The sequence below is a fragment of the Chrysemys picta genome, chromosome 3, assembly GCF_011386835.1.
Source record: "Chrysemys picta bellii isolate R12L10 chromosome 3, ASM1138683v2, whole genome shotgun sequence".
In the NCBI taxonomy this organism is placed as follows: domain Eukaryota; kingdom Metazoa; phylum Chordata; order Testudines; family Emydidae; genus Chrysemys; species Chrysemys picta.
In genome coordinates, this window is record NC_088793.1 from 98,143,459 (window position 1) to 98,160,236 (window position 16,778).

Consider the following 16,778-nt stretch of genomic DNA (forward strand, 5'->3'; position numbering starts at 1 on the left):
CCGCGACCTAGTACTGGGTTGTGACCCACAGTTTGAAAACCACTGCTTTAGTCCCTTTGAAATGAATGGGACTTTATGCACATCCTTAAATTTAAGCACATGCTCAAGCACTTTGCTCAATCAATGCCTACATCATTACAGATCTTACAAAAATTCATTTGGTTGACAGACAAAAATGTAATTCTGCTACAATGAAGCAAAGTTTCTGCTATACAGTATAAAATAATACTTTTGCTTGCGTATGCAGATTGCCCAATGAGCAATAGAGAAAGACCTTGTATACAACAGACATTTTTGTAAAAACAATTCCCATTGTTGCTCCCACCATTGTAAACATCCTGCCCTCCAGGCAGCATGCAAGAGCCTGTTTACATGTTTGAAATTTACATCTGATTTGCATACTACAGGTGTTACGCAATATCAGCTGCAAACGTACTTTCTCTATATTGACTTATTCGTGTTAAATAAAAACAAAAAATAGTGGTTCACAACCATGGTTCCCTATGCGAGAGCTACTACACAAGACATTTTGTAGTGTGATGTGTAAGTTTGATATAGAATGCAAATCAAAATGTGACTATATTAACTAAAATGATAATTATGAAAAAAAAGATAGGCAAAGAGTAAAAATCTCAATATACAGTTATAAATACAATATCCCTTTAAAAAAAAACAAGGTAAAATAGGAAAACCACAAGGGAACCTTTAGAGCCCCTAAGACCAAGGAAATGTATCAAGAATTGAAATTTAGCAAAATTATAAAGACTGTATTTTTTCTTTTTTTAAAAAGGGATACTGCATCTTTAAAACATGTAAAGTAGTAAGTCACCCATTTTCTACTTACAGATAGTAGGAGTAAGAATAGTAGCTCCTCCTGGCAAGCAAATCACAGACAGTGGAAAAAGAGAAGCAATGGTGAATGAAAAGCGTGACTCCGTCACATTGAACAAAGCAGAGAAATGTGTGTTAAAAAAAAAATTGAAAAATTCATGTTTCTTCGGTTAGCATTTCAACTTGCTCATGCACTGATTAGCTTTACTTTGCCATGCAATTAAAAAAATACACTAGCATATAAAAATGATTTGGTTTTTAGAGAGAGATCACTTGAGAAAATTACATGCTGACATTTAATCTACTGCCAAAAAATGGAAAATTAAATGGATTATGTATTTTCAACATGAAGTTCAGCATAGTATGATGATCAATTACTACCTAAATGTCATGATAAATGGAATAGCTGTGTACAAAGCCTGTGCACTAAATATGCTTTTTACTTTTCAGTTACAAAAACTAAAGATTGTATTAATATACTTGGTCAGAAAACCACTAAATTTAATGAAGACATTTTAAAGTCTTTACTGATACACAGGTGTACATATATGTTTGCAGACATACTGTATGTACATATATGTGTACACTCATACCATATACAATACACATTTTACAGCAGATGTATGTGTATACTGATACCTATATACACACACACACACATTTGCTGAATGCAAACATATATTTTATATTTTTAAATCTGACAGTCAGAAATGTTGATGTATGCATGCTAAGCATTTAAAAATATGGAAGGTAAACAAATGGAAGGAAATGAAGTACATTTGCTAATAGTCCAACAATTAAAAAAAACTGCCATTGCTATTTGAAAGATGCAGTATCCCTTTTCTTAGTTTGATTACTTTGTAAAACTGTGTAAGAGCCAATAGAGTTTCATCCAGTTGAACGTAAAGCAATTTGCACAAAATGATCAGGCAAAGCATAAACCATCTCTTAGACTTGTGAAATCATGAACAGAACGGCTTACCACTCAGGTTTTTTTCTTCATTAAAAGATAAAGCCACATTTAATCAAATTTAGAGATCTATGTTAACATGAGACTTATTAAACCCATGGGAATGAGTAAATTCATTGTATTGTTAATTTTTTTATATAATAGCTATAATCAATCTCAGGTATCAAAAGGGATACTACATTATGGAATCACTGGATATGTATGCTGATATGTAACTTATCAAATTTTCAATCCCACCAAAGCTAACTGAAATGTGTGTTTGCATGTGCGAGAGAGAGTGTGTGTATGTGTGCGCGCGCGAGAGAGAAAGAGATGTTCCATCTGTTCATGGATTTATTATACAAATTGTCCTGATTCACCAGAGGGACTGAATTAACTTAGGTATGTGTATACCAGTCTCTTAATATTTTATATATTTATTGTAAGTGACCTTGACTAAGGGTTGATCTAAAAAATTATCCACTTTTCCTGAGGGGAAAAAACTGAATGATCTTTATATATTCAACAAATGACCAATTAAACTATCATTGTGAAAAATTACCAAACATTAAAGATTCATTAAATAGGTTAATTTTCCCACCTATTTTGAATACAGAATGTTACAGAAGTTTTAATGTATTATGCATTTTTAGACAGATGATCAAGTATAACTTCTAACATATTATTGCTTGCAGGGTTTTATACAGGGAGAAAAGTTTTAAAGTATCATTTTACTGACATTGTTAATTTATCTTCATCAAGCAATTTAATACATTAGGAATTAAAGCTTCATTTAAAAACTAGTGAAAGCAAGAGTTCAGGAAGGCTCGGAATGTAAGAATGAACACATCTGCTAATGAATGTTTTCACATGCCCCTTGAAGTTTTATGCAGTTCTTACCCACAAGATTAGCCAATCCCGTTTGGAAGTGACTGGCAATATATAATGGGGAGCTGGTCACATACAATCTTGTATCAAATATGAGGGGACCACGGTGAAAAGATATGTACCAGCGATATATCTTGCAATACAGATCAAGCAAAATTCCTTGCTGAAAGTTGAAAAAAAATCTATATATTGCTCTTCACAATTTGTGTAAATAGAGAAAATAATAAGAATTTATGTCTTTTTAAAATATCATGACTTGCTTTTTTGTATATGCATATAATTCTCAACCACAAAGGTAGACAACAGAGAGAAGTGAAAGCACTATTTGGAAAATCACATATGTAGCTAACTAACACAGAATACTATAAGCATACCTAATGTTTCTAATGCAGACGTTTCTTCTCCAAGTTATATATCTCCAGGGGTAATTGTAAAGAGGCAATAAATTAAAAAAAAATCTAATGGAAACCATTAATTATAACATATAGTATGATCTTAGGCACAATTTTAATGTTTTTCTACTTTTTAAAAGTAATAGAAAACTTCATTTCAGTTTAACATATGCAACATTTACAAATATATTATTTGTTAAGAATTCTAGGGGGGAAAAAAACTGCAATGCACAAACCTCTGGAAGAAAAAGATCTCATTCTAAGCAGAACATGCTGGTTTGTGCATCCTGAATAGGATCGGGGTAAAGGATTGGGTGTAAGGAAAAAAGAGGGAATGAGGGACTCATTGTTTGTAATAATAGTTAAGATGATCTGACTAAGAATTTATAGAAATTTTATGCGAGGTTAAGAGTCGAAAGTACTGAAAAGTTAAGCATATTTTTAAAATGCACAAGTAGTATACTGTAGTAACTTGTAAATGAAATTAGCCTTTTGTGCAGAGTTATCATTTTATAATTCCAGAAGATGGCACTATTGCTTGTTTTCTGGCTATAAAAAGTATTAAAACCACCTGAATTTCATTCAGATTAATACTTTCTTAAAAAAAAATGCATGCACTAAAGACTCACTAGGATAATTTTATAATGATGTAATGTGATAGATATATATATTATTTTCTAGATTTACAAGAATGGAGCCAAATATATCAAAAATATTTAAAACATTTTGCAAGAAAAGTCAGATAATTTATAACAAAGGACTACTCATAAGGACTTCATATGGAAACAAATCTCTATAGAGTTTGCAATATGGAAGGTAAAATAAATAAAGAAGAATCCACGAATTTCAAGGATATCTTTTTTATGCACTCCTGTATACTTTTATAAATTGAAAATTAAAGCTACTTAGAAATGAATAACAAAAAAAGTAAAGCTACTAGACCTCAAAATGACAGCAATCCTCGTTTTATTTACATATACTGTATCTCAAAATTTAGTATAAAAACAGTGTTCTAATAACTAATAAGAGGAAATAAGAATCCACTCAAATGCTGAGCATATATTTTATTCAGCTACTGGTCCTGACAACTGTCTTTCCCTGAAATGCTCTGTGAAAGAATATGCTTGGATTATTCAGTATAGAAGAAACAGGAGACAGGAAAATTTAATATTCTTACCTTTTTTTGACAATTAATATGACAACTAGGAGAAGGAGGATGAATACCAGAATTCCAGCACTTATTCCTGCTATTTTCACCACTCGATCTGTCTGCTTGGCTGGGTCTGGAATCACCTCTGGTTCTTCTGTTGCTGCTGCTAAATGAATCCAAAAAGAAGTTACTTAAAGCATATAATTACCACTGACAGGAAAATTATCATGAGCTAAAAGTTCTTTAAAGACAGTTTCTACATTTTGTTAATACAGTACACAAACACATGCACAAACACTCTGTGTGTGTGTGTGTGTATATATGCACATGCATGTGTGATGTGCATACTGTGAACTTCTACAGATACATCACACACGCTGTATCGTGTGTGTATATATTATATATATATAAATAATTCATAGTATTCACCTGATATACAAATGCATATATATAGTTTAAAACAAACACTAGTATTAAAAAACAGAGGGAAAAAGTGGTTTTATGGACTCCAGCTAACACCCAAAATCAATATTACTTCCTTTACAACAATTTCCCCCCACCAAAAAGCACCCCAAATAGTGCCGAAAAATGAATATTAGAAGAATCCATCATGATTTGCATTGTCATATTCTCCACTCACACTGCCCATTTTGCATCACTTATCGAAACTTAACTTTGTCCTCTAAATTTTGCACAATAAAAAGCAAAATAAATTTTTACTAAATTATTTATTACTAGAGCCTTCAAATAAAAAAATGGAAATTCATAATCTCCTACACTTTAATGTAACCATTGCTATATTTTTGCAATATTAGGAACCTCCCTCATTCACATCCCCATGCCTCACGCTATTCTAGTTTCCTATAGATCCTATATGGCCCCATTGCCACAGGATCTTAGCACCTAACAATCTTTTAATGCATTTATCCTCAAAACATGCCTGTGATGTAGTGATGGGGAACTGAGAGATTAAATGTTTGTCTAAGGTCACACAGGAAATCTGTGGTGGAACAGAAAATTGAACCCTGGTCTCCTGAGTCCCTTATCTAGGTTTTCCTTCCTCTTGCTTACGGAGAGCATACATCCCAAGACCAGGTTAGCGCAGTGCCCCCTCCCTCATCATTTTGTCATCCTGGACCCATATCCTCTGCAGATTGGCATAGAGGGAGATCTGCAACACTGACTCACTAGTGGGCTTCATATACTCACACCTGAAGAAGAGCTCTGCATAAGCTCAAAAGCTTATCTCTTTCACCAACAGAAGTTGGTCCAATAAAAGGTATTACCTCACGCACCTTGTTTCTCTAATATACAAATATACATATTTACATACATAAACAAGATTAAACAATATGGCTGGATAGACAGAAGAATACATTTATTGTCCACTGCTTATACTATTATTATTGTTGCTTGCATTGTTTAGCATCTAGAGGCTCCAATCAGGGATCAAGGTGCTAGAGTAGAACATATATAACAAGGATCAACAGTACCGGTGCCAAATAGCTTACAGTCTTGGCATACAGCTCTGATGAGACATAACAACTGGACAAAGCAAATGGGGAAGTGGATGGGGATGTGAGAGAGGGTGTACAAACCCCACACTGGTAAATAAAAGGGTTAAGGAGCAGATCTGGGCCAAGATGCCCCTGCTGGGCATGCTCATAGCGAGGCAGAGCTCAAAATGGAGCAGCTCAGCTCAGTAAGGACCAGGGGAGCAGTTGTATGTTGCAGGCTCCTGCCAAGAAGCCGCAGAGGCCCCACGTGGCTAGGCCCAGGCCTCACTGCCAAGCCGCTCCAGACCTTTCAATCACGGAGGTAAACAACAAGAGGTGACTGCAAGAGAAAGACCCACTGGAGCACAGACGGAAAGGACTTCAGGAGGGACCCAGGGGCGAACCAGTGACGCCAACAGAAGAACAGAAGCCGGGGTAGAAAGTGGCCCAGGGAGCAGGCGTAGGGGTACCTGCCACCCTAGGCCGCACATTCTGAACTACTATTTACTGGGCCCAGGGTTTGAACCTGTAGAGCAGGAAGGGCCCAGGTTCCCTTACTCCCACTGTTGGACAATGTGGCCAGTGACTCCTGACGCTGGGCAACATAACCCGGAGTAATACCACCAGGAGGTTGCTGTCAGAAGCCTACCCGAAATCCCCCAACCTCTAACAGGGTGACAATATACCAATAAAGAAATCATATTTAGCATAAATAGCATAGCACACTAGCTGCCTAGCCATTGTTGAGTCTGTTATGGGCACCATAACAAGGATGAGTTTTACGGATGGACTTGAAAGAGGATAATGTGGTGTTTTAATGGAGTTTAAGGGGGAGCTCCTCTTAGACACAGGGGTTGGCATGGGAGAAAGCACAAAGGTGACTGAGGGAAAATTGGATCAATGGGCATTGGAGTCTGACACCTCTGGCAGAGTGGATGTGAGGGATGTATTAGATAATGTATTAGAGTCAGAAGGCAAAGGAGGGTTAAGAGCTGTACAGTGTTAAATGTAAAGAGAAGTGTCTAGTGATTGATGCAATGGAGGAGGGAGAAGCAGTGGAGAGACATGAAGTGGGGGAGGAGATGTATTCAGAACAATAAGCAAAGGAGATTAATAACAACAGCTTTTTTTTTAATCAATTGGAGTGGGATAAGATAGCCTGTGTCATGCGTAGGTAGGAAGAAGTTTTAGTAGTCAAGATGCACAATGATGAGGGCCTGGACAAAAGTTTTCACTGGATGGAATGAGAGGAAAGGCCTGCTTGTGTAGGAAGAAGCAGAAAAGTTTAGACATGACATGAATGTGATCATCAAAAGAGACAGCTGCATCAAAGATGCTAGGTAGAATATCGGCCTGATTCTACCTATGGTAGATGGTGGTGTTTTCATGGTGACTTAGAAAGGAGGCAAAGGAGAGTGACTGGAAGGAAAGAACAAGAGCTCAGTTATATTAACCTCTATTATAGTAACCCTTATGCCAAGTTTGTTACTTAAGTTTAATTAAAGTATCTCATCAGCCATGCAGTTATCTCATTTTCAAAAGCCACCGTATGAACTCAGCAAATAAACGTTTCTCAAGCAATGTGAAGAAAAGATTGCTTCAGGAGTTTAACTGTTTTCCTGCCTTAGGTGACAGTGTTTTATTGGCTATATTCCATGAGAAATATCAGAGCTCAGGTCCTTGTAACTGTTCAAAATGTGGCACTCCGTACAAGCCTTTAGAACAACTGCCAAGGCCTAGGTAGGTAACCGTTGCATGTTCATTTACTTTGTTTTTACATTGCAGAGTCTGAACTAATGGTCAATAATGCTCATTCTATACTTTAATAATGCTAGGAAATAAGACTACTGTCTAATGGGACCATATACTAGATGTTAGCCTCTCTTAAAAAAAGATCCCGACTGGTTGGTGAGGGTGGCAAGTTTTCCTTCTACAGACAATAGCAGAGGAAGGACATTTTCCCTCAAATTTCTGATAAATGTAGTCACTTTGAACTTCTTTTAAAAACTAATTTTTATTACATACTCAACAAAATCACCTCAAAATTCAACACCTATTTACATAATGGAACTGTACGCTGGATACTATAATAATTCAATTATATCACCGTGTCTGAGATTCAGTTATAGCACATCTCTTATCTGTATTCTCCTTCCTTCTGGAGCTCAGTATTTACATGTAACCTTGCACAATCATCAGAAAATTTATGAGACTAGGCATGAAATCTACTCACCTACCCTTACTAAGGAGATGGTGATAGGAAAAATAATAATGATATTCTACTCTGTCAAACAAAGTTATTCAAGTAGAAAAGGCAAGTAGGATTTGCAAGGCGGTTTATATGATACTATTAGTGAATAGACATCTTTCTGAAAGCCAGCTTTAAATCCACAGATTTTGTACAAGATTGTAGATATAACCTCTTAACCTGGTATTTTACCCTCTAACATTCATGGCATTTTATGATAGGCGTTCCTGCTCTGTGAAGTGTGATATACTGTGCCTTGTGTTTGACTGAAGCTGCTGTATATGTTATGCCTTGTTTACATGTTTAATTTTTTATTTGTATTACTTTGTGAGTATTCACCATGTTACGCAGTAATAGTGTAACTGTACCATGAGTAAGGCCAGATGCATTTGATCAAGAAAAACTGTTTTACATTATGATTTTATGCTTGTATTATAAAACTGTTAATTAAAACTAAAATTTGGCTGATTAGATTCAACAGCCAATATTGGGTAACATCACAGAGAACTAGTATTCCATGCAACTCAGGTAATGAGTCAATCTATCATGGGCAGGGGTTGGGGTTTTGTGAGAAATACAAGCAAATTTTTCTTATGAGCAGTTCTTTTTCAGAGTGACTTGCTCTATGTTTTAATCATCTGACCAGAAAAATCATTCTGCTTTCTATCAATTTGAGTTTTATTCTCTGGTTACTAACTTTCCAGAGTGATGTTAATGATACAATTAAGAAGATTTTAAAAAGCTTTAAAAATTCATTAATAAAGAAAGATTCCTTTTACCTGACTACTGTAATAAGTTTCAGATGAAACTGTCTGTTGAGAACACCTGAGCAAAGTTGTACTGGGATTGAAGGAATCCAGTTGCACAATAGGTATCAGTAGACTCCTGTGTGCACATATACTGTGCAAAAGACTCACGTATTCTGTAAGACTTTCCTGAGTGAATGAAAGATTGTTAGACTATTTGCCTTTCTGGAAGGTGAGGGGGTTTTTGTTCACTTAATCAACATGGGCTTAATAACCTTTCCTGTAGAGCACAGGTGCCTAAACTGTGGCTCTCAAGGCTCCAAATCATGAGCCTTATGGGTAACCATATTAAGAAGAAAATTTGTATTTGATAATGAACTAAAAATGTGATCCCTGAGTTGTGCCATGAGATTTTTAAACTGATGTATCTGAATAGTTCCAGTTACTATGGGGAGGGCTCAGGGTCTGTGGGAGCCCAAAGGAGTGGATTTCAATTGGTTCTGCCCGAGCTTAGGGGAATGCCTAGCAAAGAACCTTTCCCCCCATGGAACCACTGAGGGTAGCCCAGGACAGGAGAACGAGGAGAAGCTGAGAAACTACAGCTATAGCTCCTTGATTCTTTATCACAGCCTAGATTAGAGCACCTTGTGTGATGCCCTAAATTGTGCCAACTGGTTTTGGTCTCCAAGGGACCATATGCTATCTGGGGATAGCTAAAGTGCAGCATGCTGTGACCACTCACACTCCTTTTTCAAGGACTATAGGGAAGGAGATGTGGAAGCTGGCAGTGCTAGCTCTACATTTGTGGGAGCTCCCCACCAAGGAGTCTCCCTCATGACCTTTTTGAATCAGCATGTTCACCCCTCATGCCAAAAAGGTTGGACAACACTGCACTATAGCTGAAGGGCCATCACTGTAGAGACAGCCTATATACAATGTTTCCTAGGTCCCCTGGAGAACATCGCAGGGGCTTCTTCAGACAAGCAGCTGCTGACCAGGCCCTCTTTAAATGATGGCTTTACTAAAATGTTAATACAGCCTCTGGCCAAGTTACCGCTAGAGAGAGAGAGAGAGAGAGTGTGTGTGTGTGTGTGCGCGTGTGCGCCCCTGCCTTCTTTACCAAACCCTGGTCCCACACATCCTACCTACCCATATGTGGATCTCCAGAAAAGGGTGGTGCAATGGATATGGCTAATCGCCATTTCCATGAAAAAAGAGCAACATCTGTATACACAGAGAATGCGGAGAAACGGCTGGGCCCTCCATTACTGTGGGTTTTTTTCGAAATGATGTGCATGCCCCTAGCAACATTTGTGCTTGATGCATTATTATATATTTAAAACTAATGCAAGCAAGTTGGCATACCATACCAAGTGGAACTGAGAGACCTACCTAGAAATTCCCTTATATTGTACTACACTTACGGCGGAGCGATCGATCCACCGGGGTCCATTTATCGCGTCTAGTGAAGACGCGATAAATCGACCACTGAGCGCTCTCCCATCAACTCCGGTACTCCACTGGAGCGAGAAGCGTAGGCGGTGTTGATGGGGGAGCAGCAGCAGTCGACCTACTGCAGTGAAGACACCGCGGTAAGTAGCTCTAAGTACATCGACTTCAGCTACACTATTTTTGTATTCTCATGTCTAGTAGGGTTTCAACGAGCAACGTTTTACACTGCAGTAGGGCTTATCCAGTCGAAGTGCGTTCCATGGATCTACATTGCCAACCCCAAGCAAGCAAAACTTGTGAGTCAGATCCCCAAAGATCATGAGATTAAAAATATATTATCCTTGGGGTTCTTTTTATTTGCCCTTTGTTCATTGAGCATTTAGAATACACTCAGGTCACATTTTCAATCTTTTCTCCCCAACCACAAGAGCAAGAGACTTATTTATTTAAAAAAAAAAAAAAAGAAAATGGAGATTCACATATTCACAGGACTCAGAAGCTGAGGTATTAAGAAAATCACTAAATATCATGAGACTCATGATAAAAATAGTGAGAGCTGGATAGAAACATTAGATACTTGTTTCATAATGTCAGGACTCTTCTTGTTTAAGAACTCCACGTGGAACTCCCATCGAAAATAAGGGAAATTCTGTATGCAAAGTTTGTGCAGAATCAGGCTCACCATAGCTTTTGTGGCTTTAAAAGCATACTTTCAGATAACAGGTTCTTGAGTGCAATTATGTGGAGCTCATTCATTAGTACAAACCCAAAGAGTGAGACAAATCCCACTTTTATAGATGTGCACTACACCAGTCAAATTCACATTCTGCTTCTGAAAGCAGGGTTTGATAATAGTGTAAAAAAAAAAAAAAAAAAAAAAAGTTATATTAAGATGAGCACTGACAATGTAAATGAACAGCTCTCAGAAAGGAGTAATTAAAGATCCACTGTGTAAATATAGAATTATGCACTTTTGTAGCATCCATATTATTATCTCCCAAGTCAAAACGTGGACTCTCCTGCAATGGTTTCATGCTGGGCTTCTTAACAAGCAAGTTGTTAGACATAATTGTCTTTTGAAGCCATTATGAGCCATCAGGTCTCAAGCTTCTACAACTCATCAGTTTGCATATCAGTGACCCTACAGACTGTTTCAGTCAGCTAGGTCATTGCTAATGTTGCCCTTAGATAGTAGGGCCACAAGTTCAAATTATTATGACATTTCTGATGAAAAAATGTACAATGGGTGCAGTAAATCCTTTTGAAATAAAGCCATGCTTTTAACCTTTCAGAAAAGAAATCTGGGCAATTAGAGCACATTATGAAATAATCACCTGTCAGACTGTGATTTGAAAAACAAAGCTGTTTAACTAAAGGAATAGCAATCTTAAAAATTCACTTGTAAATAAAAAGGGAATGTTAATTTCAATTCAGCCACAATTTTTTTTAAAAATAATATTGTGTAAACCCCCCCCCCCCGGCATTAGAAATGCCTTATACATCATCACTCATTACCCCAAAAACTAACACTGACAGTTGGTATTCAAACCCCTGAAAATAGGTGATGACACATACTTTATTACAAAAGCAACACTTCGTACATGACATACACAACAGAAACTGTTTCAGTGTCATTCCACCTCAGAGGAAAATAATGTATTATTTTATGTACATTTTAATCATCTCTGTTGTTCATATAGAGGAGCACACAGTACACAGAAAATAAATGTTATTACTGTCAAAGGCATGCAGCTGCATTTTGCCATTTTTACGGAAAGTAATATTCATTGGATAACTTCAACCAATTTAAACACCTATAAAAATTACAAGCAAGAATTTACTGGCAGCAAGGAATACCTTGAACGTGGTATTCCAAACTTGTTATAGAGCTATGTAATTTTACGGAAGGAAGCAAAGACAGCTAACCTCTCCTCTGCCATAAAGACTGAAAAGTTACAACCAAAAGAACTTTTTTGCAGTGCAAATTGCTTTGTAAATCCAGACTGCCCCCTCACAACCCCGGAACACAGCAACAAACATGATTACCTGCACCTGGATGGACTCAGGAGACACAAAACACAAGCCAAGAGGAGGAGGAGAAATATAAATGCCTTCCTTTCCAATAATTTAGAGTATTCAAACAAGTAGTTGTCATGGAACCACTGAGAGTAATCAGGGCCACTACATGAAACTCTGACTCCTGACCTGCCTAGATGGTTTAAGAATAGAAAATACGTAGGACATCTCCTTATTGAGGGAGATTGTCAGCAACTCACCCTTTGAGGAGGGAAATCCTAAAATACGTAATCACCAGATGAATCCTAAAGGAAACACTGCTTAGTGCTAGAGATCATGCAACTTACCATATACAAACATAAGAACATAAAAACTGCCATACTGGGTCAGACCAATGGTCATCTAGCCCAGTATCCTGTCTCCAACATTGGCAAGTACAGGAGCTTCAGAGGGATTGTACAGAACAAAACAAATTTGGAGAGATCCACCCCTGTCTTCCACTTCAGGCTTCTATCAGTCAGAGGTTTAGGGTTTCCCAGGGTTACATCCCTGACCATCTTGGCTGATAGCCAGTGTTGGATCTATCCTCCATGAACTTATCTTATTCTTTTTTGAACCCACATATACTTTTGACCATCACAACATTCCACAGCACTGAGTTCCTCACGTTAGTTGTATGTTGTGAGAAAAAGTATTTCCTCTTGTTTGTATTAAATATGCTGCCTATGAATTTCATCAGGTGACCCTGATTTTTGTATTGTGGGAAAGGGTAAGTAACACTTTTCTATTCTTTTTTTCCCATACCATTCATGATTTTATAGACCTCTATCATATCCCCCCATAATCATCTCTTTTCTAAGTTGAACTATCCCAGTCATTTTAGTCTTTCCTCATATGGAAACTGCTCCATACCTTTGATCATCTTTGTTGCCCTTCTCTGAATCTTTTCCAATTCCCATATATACTTTTTGAGATGAGGCGCCCAGAACTGGATGCCATATTCAAGATGTGGACGTACCACGGATTTATATAGTGGCACTGTGGTATTTTCTGTCTTTTCTATCCTTTCCCTACTAGTTCCTAACTTTCTGTTAGCCATTCTGACTGCTGCTGTGCATTGAGATGTGTTCTGAGTACTATTCATGATAACTCTAAGATCTCTTTCTTGAGTGGCAACAGCTAATTTAGACCCCTTCTTTATACATGTGTAGTTGAGATTATTTTTTCCAATGTCCATTTATTTTAATTTATCAACAGTGAATTTTATCTGCCATTTTGTTGCCCAGTCACCCAGTTTTGTGAGATTCCCCCTGTAACTTTTCACAATCAGCTTTGGACTTAACTATCTTAAATAATGTTATCACCTGCAAACTTTGCCACTTTACTGTTCAGTCCTTTTCCAGATCATTAATGAATAAGCTGAGCAGCACAGGTTCCAGTACAGATCCTTGGGAGACACCACTGTTTATTTCTGTCCATTGTGAAAACTGACCATTTATTCCTACCCTTTGTTTCCTATCTTTTAACCCAATATTGATCCAAGACACAACCTTCCTGTTATCCCATGACCACTTAGTTTCCTTAAGAGCCTTTGGTGACAGACCTGCCAAAGGCTTTCGAAAATACAAGCATAATTGGATCACCTTTGTTCACATGCTTGATGACACCCTCAGAGAATTCTAGTAGATTGGTGAGGCATGATTTCCCTTTACAAAAGCTGTGTTGACTTTTCCCCAACAAATAATGTTCATCTATATGTCTGATAATTCTGTTCTTCATTGTAGTTTCTACAAGTTGCCCCCATGTTGATGTTAGGCTCAGGGACCTGTAATTGCCACTTGGTGCCTAACATCCTAAACAAGCTAAACAAGAAGCTAGCAAAAATCAGTCTTCAAAACCAGCTGTCAGTATCCTGGATCCTTCCCAGTCAAGCTACAAGTCAGGATATAATACTGACAAAGCATTTGTTGTTCTGCGTTGCCAACTCATGGGATTTTATCATGAGTCTTGTGATATTTGGTGTTTTTCTGAAAGGCTCAACTCAAGGATTCACATGATTACATGAGAATCTTGGCTTTCGTTCAAAACCTCAAATTTCTCGCCCTCATGGCTGTAGAGAAAAGCTTGACAACAGCAAACCTATAGGCCCAAAAACTCAGAGATCCAAAGAATCCACAATTTAATGTTTTGAAACGTCTCATGATTTTGGGGGCCTGTCTTAATTTTTTTAATGTTTTTAGTTGACTGTGCTCCAATGAATGACCTTCTCATCTCATCTTTTGTCCTGACAAGGCAAGTACATCCTTCAGAATTTCTCTGCAAGATTTGGTACTTCTGATGCTCATGCTCTTCTTCGGTCTCCAACAAATTGCAGGGGTTAATGGAAACACTCTAAAATAGCTCAGGTATTCTCTCTCTCTCTCTCTCTCTTTCAGAGACAACACAAAATTCTGCTATCGGTATCTATTCCTCCACCTACAACCGTAAGCATTTTTGTAGAGTCCTTCAAGGCCTTGTCCTCTCCCACTGCTGGTGAAACAAGATAGGCTGTGACTTGCCCACAGGTAGCAAATGACACTCAGCTGTACATCTCCTTTATATCAAACTCAACAGCCTAGCCAAAATAAGCACCTGGGATAAGAGCAGCTGGCTAAAGGTGAATCTAGGCAAGTCTGAGGAGGTATTGGCAGGAGGAGGGAACAGCTCTGAAGAACTTTCTTCCTCTATAACATCCTCTGTTCTTGAGAGTATCTGCTGTCAGATTGTTAAATTGGTCCACGGTCTTGGGGTCTTTTGGCACTCCTTAGAACTATTAGATGCCCAAATTAAAAAAAACCCAACCTACTTACATCTGTGACTGGCTGAAAGATTGAGTGGTGTCTAATCAGACACAAATCTGGTCATGGTGACCTTCATGCTTGTTTCTTGCCAATTATATATAGGAATGAAACCACATGCCCTAAAGAAAACCTCCAGCTTGTACAACACACAATAGCCTGTCTGCTTAGCAACAAAGGTTCCCATGAAACACCACTTCAGTCCTCCCTTCTGCACTGATTCCCTATTGATTAGAGTCCAGTTCAAAATCTCTGTCTTGATATTCAAAACATTCCACAGCAGCTGAGAGATTGCCTCTCTCCATGCTCACGACCACCCATGATAGTTAGGTTTCATTGAACCAATGAAACTGCCAACCAATAGGAGAAGGCAGAACTCAGGAGTTGGACCTAAGCTATTGCAAGAAATAAGAATGTTCAGGGACCTAGCCACTTTCTGAACAAACTGTAACTTTCATCCTCTGACTTTACTTCCTCTTATGTTTTTTCTCACACATACACCCTTTCCCCAAGATAGGGGTTCTCAACTTTTTTCTTTCTCAGACCCCCACAACATGCTATAAACACTCCATGGCCCACCTGTGCCACAACAACTGGTTTTCTGTATATAAAAGCCTGGGCCAGTGTTAAGGGATAGCAAGCAGGGCAATTGCCTGGGGCTCCCATGCCACAGGGCCCTCCATGAAGTTAAGTTGCTCAGGATTTGGCTTCAGCCCCAAATGGCTGGGTTCAGAGCGTCAGGCTTCAGCCCCAGATGGTGGGGCTTTGGCTTTCTGTCGTGGGCCCCAGCGAGTCTAACGCTTGCCATGCTTGGAGGACCCCCTGAAACCTGCTCGCGGCCCACCAGGGGGCCCTGGACCCCTGATTGAGAACCACTGCCCCAAGGGATATCCTAAAACCTAAATTCTAAAAACTAATTGAGCTATTTTATCTACAGACTGATGAAAGAAAAAGATAGAGTGACTGTTATTTCAATTATTTGGAAAGTCCTCAAATATTACAGTGATGGAGACCAGATTTGATAGACAGTCTGAGGGTCTGTCTACAGTTGAAATGCTGCAGTGGAACAGTTTCAACACTGCATTATCTACCTACACCGGGAGGGGTTCTCCCGTCACTGAAGGTAATCCACCTTCCCAAGAGGTGATAGCTAGGTTGACAGAAGAATTCTTCCTTCAACCTAGCACCATCTACACTGGGGGTTAAATTGGCTTAACTATGCTGCTCAGAGGTGTGGATTTTTCATATGCCTGAAAGATATAGTTAAGCTGACAATTTTCTAGTGTAAACCAGGCCTCAGTGACTATAGAACTTTAAGATATTGTTGTTAATAGAAGATAAAGATGAATTAGTATTTACTGCACAAAGGCTTGTTATAACACAAGACAATCAGGACTGTACTATGAGTAGGCTTGTGTTGTGCAGAATGCAGAAGTAACAGATAGGAGTTTGAGAGTGGATCTGTGGACACTTTGGCTGCATGTGCTCATAGTAGTGGAGCATTTAGTTGTTTTTATTTCAAAGATGAAATTAGCTGCTCTGTTCTGGAAAGGGCTGTGGGCTGCTACTTTTTCAACCAGCCTCCCAGAGAGGAAAAACAACTACATCAAAAGAGGAAATTATATATTTAACAAAAGCTTCAGACTATAGGGCAGCCAAAAGAAATGAAGCTAACTACAATATGCGAATATTGTATTATGATATGTTTTGGGTTCCTGGCAAAGCAGATTATTCAAATGGCTTTTACGCTTTTAAATCTGGGCTTAGGGTTTC

The 16,778-nt window shown here is 38.2% G+C and overlaps 1 protein-coding gene across 21 annotated transcripts in view; it reads right to left on the reverse strand.

Moving 5' to 3' along the window:
- PTPRK (protein tyrosine phosphatase receptor type K) overlaps nucleotides 1-16,778 on the reverse strand; it is a 569,400-nt gene that overhangs the window by 41,046 nt on the left and 511,576 nt on the right. For 6 of the 21 annotated variants that reach the window (XM_065588557.1, XM_065588546.1, XM_065588545.1 and 3 more), the window contains 3 exons: nucleotides 4,238-4,376; nucleotides 3,043-3,084; nucleotides 845-874 (listed from right to left, as the gene is read on the reverse strand). In XM_065588557.1, coding sequence (XP_065444629.1) covers nucleotides 845-874; nucleotides 3,043-3,084; nucleotides 4,238-4,376 — 211 coding nt within the window. Of the gene's footprint in view, nucleotides 1-844; nucleotides 875-3,042; nucleotides 3,085-4,236; nucleotides 4,377-16,778 lie in introns of all 21 variants that reach the window. The other 15 variants (XM_065588559.1, XM_005280228.5, XM_065588554.1 and 12 more) reach the window with 6 other exon arrangements.